Source organism: Hevea brasiliensis, chromosome 5 (genome assembly GCF_030052815.1).
Source record: "Hevea brasiliensis isolate MT/VB/25A 57/8 chromosome 5, ASM3005281v1, whole genome shotgun sequence".
NCBI lineage: Eukaryota > Viridiplantae > Streptophyta > Magnoliopsida > Malpighiales > Euphorbiaceae > Hevea > Hevea brasiliensis.
Window position 1 is genome coordinate 17,754,270 of NC_079497.1, and position 9,202 is coordinate 17,763,471.

At 31.0% G+C, this 9,202-nt stretch overlaps 1 protein-coding gene across 1 annotated transcript; it reads left to right on the forward strand.

Annotated features, from left to right (window-relative positions):
• Nucleotides 1-1,231: 1,231 nt before the first annotated feature.
• On the forward strand, nucleotides 1,232-3,918 carry LOC110640339 (probable protein phosphatase 2C 23). Its single transcript, XM_021791608.2, has 4 exons — nucleotides 1,232-2,997; nucleotides 3,079-3,192; nucleotides 3,277-3,541; nucleotides 3,652-3,918. The coding sequence occupies exons 1-4, from the start codon at nucleotides 1,414-1,416 to the stop codon at nucleotides 3,765-3,767; spliced, it is 2,079 nt and encodes a 692-aa protein (XP_021647300.2). The 5' UTR covers nucleotides 1,232-1,413; the 3' UTR covers nucleotides 3,768-3,918.
• The last annotated feature ends 5,284 nt before the right edge of the window (nucleotides 3,919-9,202 follow it).

The window sequence follows — 9,202 nt, forward strand, 5'->3', positions numbered from 1 at the left end:
ATTAAAAGGATTAAATCATAATGATAATGTACAAAAATGTTTGGATTATTTTTATCAATTGAATCATCTAGTTGAACTAATTACTAATAATAAATTGTTAAAATTAATTATTTAGTCTCTATTTTTTAAATTCATAAATATACTCCTAAATTTAGTCAACTCTTTATTCTTTTTATAATAATTCTATTAAAGAAAATTTTAGCCAATTTGTTTTAGTCTTGATAAGAGGAACTAAATAATATGGATAGTTAATTTTAAATATTAAATAGTATGAATAGCTAAAACTACAAGGACTACACTGTATAAACATTCAAGGATGAAACAAGTTGACTAATGCATTCTTTGTCAAAAGGATTAAGCAGTTTGATTTTATAAAACAAAAATATTTTAATTATTTTTTTTAAATAAAGACTAAATAATTAATTTTGATAAACTATAAAGATTTATAATAATTTATTAATTGTCGGATAGTAGTTCTATTTGTTAACCATTGATTAAAAAAGATAATAAAGAAAATAGTTGCATCCCAATAACAATGGGTGAAGTATATGTAAAATTCACTTTATTAAAATTTAAACTTAATTAATATTTTTAATATTCAAGTCGATTTTAAATTTAATTAAAATTTATTCTCAAATACTTGAATCTATTTCAAATCCAATTATTATTATTATTATTATTATTATCTAAATTTATTCTAAATTCAATTATATATTTCATAAATTCACACCAAAATTGAATTGAGTAAAATAGCCACAGATACTTAACTAATTGCCATCCAATGGCAGAGTCGTAAGTAAACAACACCACTCATGTATTGTGCAGCTAAGCCTCAATATTGGGTGAGTCACATAAATGTGCACCTGTCTACTCTCCCTTGCTCCTGGAACTACCATCAAAGAATAAATTAAAATTAAAATTAAAATTAAAATACCTTAGGCTTAGCTAAGAGAAAATTAATGACAAAACAACTGAAAAACATGATATAACATCATCTCTCAAAGCTTTGACTTTTGTGATTCCAGCATTTTTATTGCCACTTTCTACACGCGCTTCAGTTAGTCAACTCTCCAATAAACACTAAAATAATTAACCCATTAGCCAATCTCTATTATTTAATTGATCAAAATTAAACCTTACAAGAAAATAATAATCAAAATTAAAAACCAAGTAAAGCCCACAACTCTCCCTCTAAAAAGGTCAACTCCCCCCTCTCTCTCTCTCTCTCTCTCTCTCTCATTCTTTTATTCACCATCTGAGTTGTTTCTTTTCTTCTTCCCTTCTCCTTCTCCTTTGTTTCACTTTGCTTTCTCTGCAAAACAATGAGCAATCTAATATAGTTTCTGCATATCCCAAGAACCAGACAAGAAACAGCCATCTACCTATCTGGGATTTTTTTTTCTTTAGTCTTTGATGGGTAACGGCGTTACAAAAGTCAGTTACTGTTGTGCTGTCGCAGGGGACATCTCCCGCCGGCATGATAACGCAGTTTATGTCGGCGACCATCTCCACAAGGGACTTGGTCATTCCTTCTGCTACATACCAGCCGACCAAGCTCGCTTATCTAACACCAAGAGCCATTCCGAGGAAACGACATCTTTTTTCTCTATCTCCGGCGCCTCTGTAAGCGCTAATACTTCAACATCTCTCAGCGATGCTTGTCTCTACAGCTCCAGTTTGGATGAGGCCTCTGCTTTTGAAAGCTCAGGTTCTTTCGCCTCTGTCCCTCTTCAGCCCGTCCCTCGTGGGCAGCTTCAATCCGGCTCTGCAGTGCAAGTACCAGGTTCTAGTCCGATCGAGCGAGGCTTCCTATCGGGTCCGATAGAGCGTGGATTTCTTTCAGGACCCATTGAACGTGGGTTCGTATCGGCACCGATTGATCGCAGCTTATATTCCGGTATGATGGAGAAAGAGAGAGAAAAGGAGAGCAGGAGTAGCACCAGTAAGTTACAGAGGAGCTTGTCTCATGGTAGTATTGATATTGATGAAATCCAAGTTAAAACCAAGAAGAAAAGTTTAATAAAGACTTTAAAGAGAGCAATATCTAACACCATCTCTCGAGGGAAAAAATCTATAATGGCACCGATCAGAGGTGTTAAAGAACCAGTTTCTGTTAGTAGTAGTACTAATTCGAGTGCTCAGGTGAGCTCCAATAATGGTCTTGATGATGATAGCCTGTTTTCAATGGGAAGCCAGAATCTTCAATGGGCACAAGGGAAAGCTGGAGAGGATCGAGTCCACATAGTAATATCAGAGGAACATGGGTGGGTTTTTGTGGGAATTTATGATGGGTTTAATGGCCCTGATGCTCCTGATTATTTGCTTTCCAATCTGTACACAAATGTGAGTGAGGAGCTCAAGGGATTGTTATGGAGCGACAAGTTTGAATCCACTTCAAAAACAGAGGAAACAGAGGAGGCTTCACCTTCAATTGATAAGGAAAACCATCCATTTACCGGTAGAGATGAGGATTTCGATGTAAATCATCATTCAAATAGAAAGCAGGGGAAGAATTCGAGGCATAGGAGTAAAGCAGAAGTAAAAAGATGGGACGAGAGCCAGAGGAGGTGGAGAATGGAAATTGATCAGAAATTAAAAGATAAACTGAATTGTGAAGGGTCTAACTTTAATGGGGTTAACCATTTCGACGTTTTGAAAGCACTTTCCCAGGCATTGAAGAAGACAGAGGAGTCCTACTTTGAAATTGCTGACAAGATGGCTGCAGAGAAACCTGAGTTAGCTTTAATGGGTTCTTGTGTTTTGGTGATGCTGATGAAAGGAGAAGATGTTTACTTGATGAATGTTGGAGATAGCCGAGCCCTTTTGGCACAGAAATGTGAAACAGATCTTGGAATAGGGAAAGGAAACCAGGATTTGGAGATAATTAGTGAGGAAAGTATGCGTGATTTCGAAGTCTTTGATGGTGATGAATTGTACAGATTTAATAGCCTGAGTTCCCTTCAGCTTACCATGGATCACAGCACCTATGTGCATAAGGTGGCCGATCTTTCTCTATTCATATATAAATTTTTGTTTGTATTAAATTTGTTGAACTAAAAGATCTTTTTTGCATTTCAGGAAGTTCAGAGGATTAAGAAAGGGCATCCTGATGATCCTTCTGCAGTAATGAATGATAGAGTGAAAGGTTACTTGAAGGTTACTCGGGCATTTGGAGTTGGCTTTCTCAAGCAGGTAATTGAAATGTTCTCTTCTGAAAATTTTTCTGATTTCTTGCTGTGATTCGTATAATCATGGAATCTTATATTTTCTTGGCAGCCAAAGTGGAATGATTTGCTCTTAGAGATGTTTCGAATCGATTACATAGGAAATTCTCCATACGTCACCAGTTTTCCATCTCTATATCACCATAGACTCAGCTCAAGAGACAAGTTTTTAATTCTGTCATCTGACGGGCTATACCAGTATTTCACCAATGAAGAAGCAGTCTCAGAGGTTGAATTGTTCATTTCTGCATTTCCTGAAGGAGATCCTGCTCAGCATCTAATCGAAGAAGTTCTGTTTCGTGCAGCCAAAAGAGCTGGTATGAACTAATTAACAGTCTTCTAACAAGAAATTCAAAATATTCATATCTCACAGTCTTGAAAACGACTTCATGAGTTCAAGTAAAATCTGATGATATATATTTTGCAGGTATGGACTTCCATGAATTGCTTGCTATTCCACAGGGTGAGCGGCGCCGGTACCATGATGATGTTTCTGTTATAATTATTTCTTTGGAAGGCAGGATTTGGCGTTCATCTGTGTAAATAATAAACCAAAGTATTTTTGCTCAGCAAATTTTCTAGTCATGGCCTCTATGGCTATTTTTAATCCCACAAAATTTAGTTGACTCGTGTTATTACTTTATATTAATAAAAAAAAAAAATTGACCTACAGAAAGTATAGATATGTGAAATTGGGAATAATGGTTGACAATTTTTTTTTTCTTTTAATTTATTTCTTATCATTTTTGCCCTTAGATTGTAATATACCATTACCGACTAGGTCCTAAAGAGGCTCTTGTTGCATATATCAAGTTTTGTATACTCTGAAATTGTATTAAATTATTTACTTATAATGAGTTAATTTAGTGGTATTGAAGTTAGAGCCAGAAAAAAGCGTTGTTGAATAAAATCCAATTTGTTTGTGAAGTCCATCGATGTAGAAAAGTAAAGGGATTCTGTATGCAACGTCCACTAAGGAATCAGAATTTTTTGCTGGTTGCCATGTAAAATCAATTTCATGGCAAAGCAAGAAAAAAGTAAACTGAGAATCCAAACTTCAACTGGGCGTGACATCTTTCTATATTTACCAGACTAACGGTTCATGTTTGTCTGCATACGAATGAAGTCACTCTCACCTTTCTACGAAAAGTGATATAACAAAATCTCCTCATCACTTTCATTTAGTTTCTTGCATTATTATTATTATTATTATTATTATTATTAACTTTTTTATCATAATATTTAAAATTTTAAAATAATAGAGGAGAAGGTGCTTATGAAGCCAAATTTTGAAAAACTATTTTAATAATTCACCTTAGAAAACACAAATAAAAAAGAGAACAGCTCATAAGTCATAAGCTTCCTAATCAAAACAAATTCAGTTGTTAATGATGTCAGATGAGTTAGATTATGATTTCATACAATTGGGTATTCTTAAGAAAATTTATATTTAATCTAAAGACTTTGTAGCTTCTCAATCATTCATTTAACATAGCATCATCAAAATTCATTAAAGAAACAAGGATTTGCAGAATTATTCCATTCTTAAATAATTCTTACAAGGTTAGGTTATGAGATTTTTGTTGAATGAGCAAAAGGGTTAGGTAGCATTAGCTTAAATCATCTTTCATTATCTAAATTATAAATAAAAAATGGATACAAAGAGGGTGTAGTTGGGTTTGATGGTGATAGTCAATAAGCTTCATTATTAGCTTGTTTACTTGATGGATTATTCTATTGCTATTCCATTTTATGTGCCAAAGTTAGGACGTTAGACTTTTTATGGATTATTTAAAAAAAAAAATTCAGCCATTATGACTTGAGCTTATATTTCAAAATTTGAATTGTTGTATTTTCAACATTTAAGTTACTGTTTGTTGTTATAAAAAAATGTAAGGCAATTCAAAATAATTACAAACTTTGCTATGTCAAACAATGGCAAAGATTGGAAAAAGATTGGAAAAAGGCTAACTAAGAGGGTGTTTAGTTTGAATTATAAATTATAAGTAAATTAGCGTTTGATTTTATCCATAAGTTAAAAAATTATTTAAAAAAAAAAGTAAAAAATCATAAGTAAAATATCCCTTACCTATGACTTATTTATTTATTTTAAAATTATATTTTGACTAAATAAAATACTATTTTATCCTAATAATTTTTTAAAATATCTATACTATTCTTATTTTAACAAATAAAAACTCAATAATATATTCTTTTTAGTTATTTTGATAAATTAAGTTCTTTTTAAACATCTTTTAATCAAATATTTAAATTATTTAAAAATTAATTTTAAGTAGTTTTATCAAATAATTAATTACTTATTTTTAAATTAACTTACAAGTTAAAAAATACATTTTAAGTCATAAGTTATAATTAAGTAGCCAAACCAAATACTCTCAAGATTTTTGAGTGAGCTTTCTCATATATAATAATAATAATAATAATAATAATAATAATAATAATAATAATAATAATAATATCTGTTATGTGCATGCTCATTTATTTTCTTTATGCATCTCCCAAGCAATGAAAAAAAAAAAAAAAACTCAATATTTCTTATGTGCATGCCTTCTCATTCTTTTTGAAAATTATTTGGGCAATAATTTGAGAGTAAAAAATACATAAAAGTTTTCATTATCAAACTAAAGCGTTATTCATTATTTAGATAATTTTCTCCTATCATAGTTAACACTTTCTAATTAATGCTATTTTTTTTTTCATTTTTTCATGTGATAATAATTTTGTAGAATTAATAAACATAAATAATTAAAAATATAATAAAAAATTAAAGTGACACCATAATTTTATATTATAATAATTTAAAAATATGGGCGAATGACTAGTTAACCTATAATTTTGGTGGTTTGAGATCTAGCCTCTAGAAAAAAGATTCATATTCCAAATAAGAAAAAACCTTAAAAACTCTAGGTGAATCCTACTGGGCATTGTAACTCGGATAACAGATTTGTTTCAATGATTTATTATGGGCTTTTGAGTTTCACATATGTTTAGATTGATTGTTTCCATTTTTTTTTTTTATAATGTCAATTATTTTCTATAATGCCAAAGTTTTAGGATTAATTTTTGTAATGTGCAATTTCGATGTATATCATTGATGTTCATTTTGTTGTTTCGTATATTCCCATACATTTCACACCTTCCTATGGGCATTTTTTATATTAAATTTTAGAATTTTAGTTAATTATTTGGATCTTACACAGACTCAAGGTAATTTGAAAGTGATTTTAATAGAAGGATTAATTTATTGATGGAACAATATCTTAGGAATTAAATTATTTCTCATTAAAAAATATAAACTGTGCTATAATTTTTGACATATTTCAGGGACTAACTTATAAAAAAGATATTTCAATGCCTTATGTTAATAATAATTGTAGTAGAGAGCTTATGTCAAACCAAAAAAAAAAAGAAAAGTTGGTATAAATCCTTGGAAATTGATAAGCAATGGTAGGTTCTGTTTCAATATAAAACCAAAAATTTGATCTATAAAATGAACTATAACTATCAAATTCTGGAAACAGAAAACGACATATATTGATTTTCCTTGCTTCCTGGCATTTGTGAAGTATGAGTGGACACATGGATTCCATGACTTTGGGAAGGTTTGAATTTTGAAATTGTGAGGGAGGAAACTACAATTGGCAAATCATGTTTCATGATTCTAAATTTCAATCTCAAATTGTTAGGGACTTAGACTTAGTGCTGAGTTTTGAAAGTTTGGCAAGAGTTTAAGGTCTAAGGTTGGAGTGGAGTGGAGTCAACCAACTTATTGCATTAATTACAGTCCTTTCTTTTTGAAATATCAAGAAATAAAGGTCAAGAATTTTGGGTTACCTTTTCAATCTCTATTTATTTAGAAGATCACCACTATATATATTTTCAACTATAAATAATTTTAATATTATTTTAAAATTGAAAAAAAAAACTCCAATCTTCTATTATTTCACTCCTATGCACTACATCATAGAAAATAACCAGCTTATTTAATAAATAATATTAAATATGACATATGTCAAGTCACCATTAGTTTGTTGTATATTGAGTTGGCATATCCATCGTGTCAAATAAATTCTCCTAGTTTAGATATAACATATACTTTTCAACTATATTATAATTTTCTTTATAAAATATAATTTTTGTATCTACATAGTGGGGACAGTGATAGTGATCCTCGCCCTTATTCCCTTCATTACCATTCCTACTATCCAATGTCACTATATGCACATAAGGATTCTTTTTGACATTCATCATTCACTGAAGTGCCGTATGAAACTCAAAAGGTTTGGTAATGATTGTGGGTTCATTTCAAGTATGAGAGGCTCCTCAATTTTTGCTTTTATTGTTGAAAATTGAGCCACATCGATACTTACGTGATCTTTTATTTGATAAACATCCATCTATAGTGGAATCATATGGAGTTTGGATGTGGGCTATAACCTTATGTCATCTGCAAATGATTGCTGAGAAGTGGCTTCGTAAGAATGACAATAAGAAGTGGAATGAGGTGGGGGATGACTCGTCGATGGTGGGCAGTAATGGCGTAGACGGCGAGCAGTGGATGGGAAAGGAAATTGTCAACATGAATGTAAATGATGATGATGATGATGATGATGATGATGATGCTATTATTATTATTATTGTGACCAAAAGTATATTTTGCCTCTGTACTTTCACTGAAAAGTCAATTTGTCCCCTCAATTTAACATTGAACCAATTTGCCCTTTCAATTTATAAAATCAAACCAATTTAACATATTTTTGCTGAGTCAGCTTGCCGGTGTATTGAACACACCTATGCACGTGTTATCAAATGCAACGGTGCAGACATGGAAAGGAGAAAAAATAAAAAATAAAAAGAAAAAAGCAACAGTAAAAAACGTAAACAAAAATCTTTCTCTCAATCTTAAGGATTTAAGAACCAAATTTGAAGCTCCCATTTTTACCGTTCTTCAACTTTCTGTGTTGCTCCCATTTGCGTTGCTTTCATTCTTGATTCCTTCTTCTTTCAGTTTTAGTTCCTATTTATTCAAGTCTGGTAACACATTTGTTTCATCTCATTGTATAATCGAAGAAAGATGGATCAATTGCTAAGTGATTATGCATTCACCATTTGTAATTATGGGTGCTTAGAGCTTCATGGACAAAAAGAAATCCAGGGAAAAGGTTTTTTATCTATAGATTATATGAGGTAAGTGATATGTTTTTTATACAATTTATTATAGTTTAATTTTAATTATTGATTACTGGTTTATTGATACTTGTATTGGTGTATATACGGGGAGTAAGGGCTTGCAATTTCTTCCAATGTTTGGACCTCCCTATGCCTGATCATGCCAAGAATGTCATAGTGCGTTTGCAGCAGAGAGTAAAAGAAAATGATGAAGAAAGAAGAGGTCTGGAGCTTCTTGGAAGAAATGGTTGTTTGTGAAAATTTGTGTTATTGTAATATGTCAGATAACAATCAAGCTTAGTAGATATTAGGAGTTCAAAGTTTTTATGGTCTCTGTTAGGATATGAAAGTTAGAAGTTGTATTTAGTTTGGATAATTTTTGTGATGGGTGATTTGATTCTGGTTGCTTTGTAGATGCACAGATGCACCTATTTTGGAAATGATTAATAAAAGAAAGATTCATACGTTATTCCTCATTTACAGATTTAAATTATTTGTTAAATTTACAAAGTTTCATTTTTGTTGCCACAGGAAGCTTGCTTATGCACAATTTTAATAGCAAGCTTGAATGTCTATAATTTTGCACATATAAAACTAAAAATGTTCACATTGAAATATAAAAGAAGAGGAGAGATTGTAACAATGAAAGAGATTACAAATATGAAACTAAAAATGTTCATATTGAAATTAAATAAAACTAACAGCAATTGTTAATTATAAATCAACACCACTTTACACTATAAATATCAGTTCTTAACGTAACCATAATAGCAATACATATTTGCCTA

Bases quoted from the DNA above. Each gene is read 5' to 3' on its own strand.
- LOC110640339 (XM_021791608.2), top strand. From the start codon at position 1,414: ATGGGTAACGGCGTTACAAAAGTCAGTTACTGTTGTGCTGTCGCAGGG. The intron at 2,998-3,078 runs GTGGCCGATCTT...TTTGCATTTCAG, and splicing joins ACAGCACCTATGTGCATAAG to GAAGTTCAGAGGATTAAGAA. The intron at 3,542-3,651 runs GTATGAACTAAT...TATATTTTGCAG, and splicing joins TCGTGCAGCCAAAAGAGCTG to GTATGGACTTCCATGAATTG.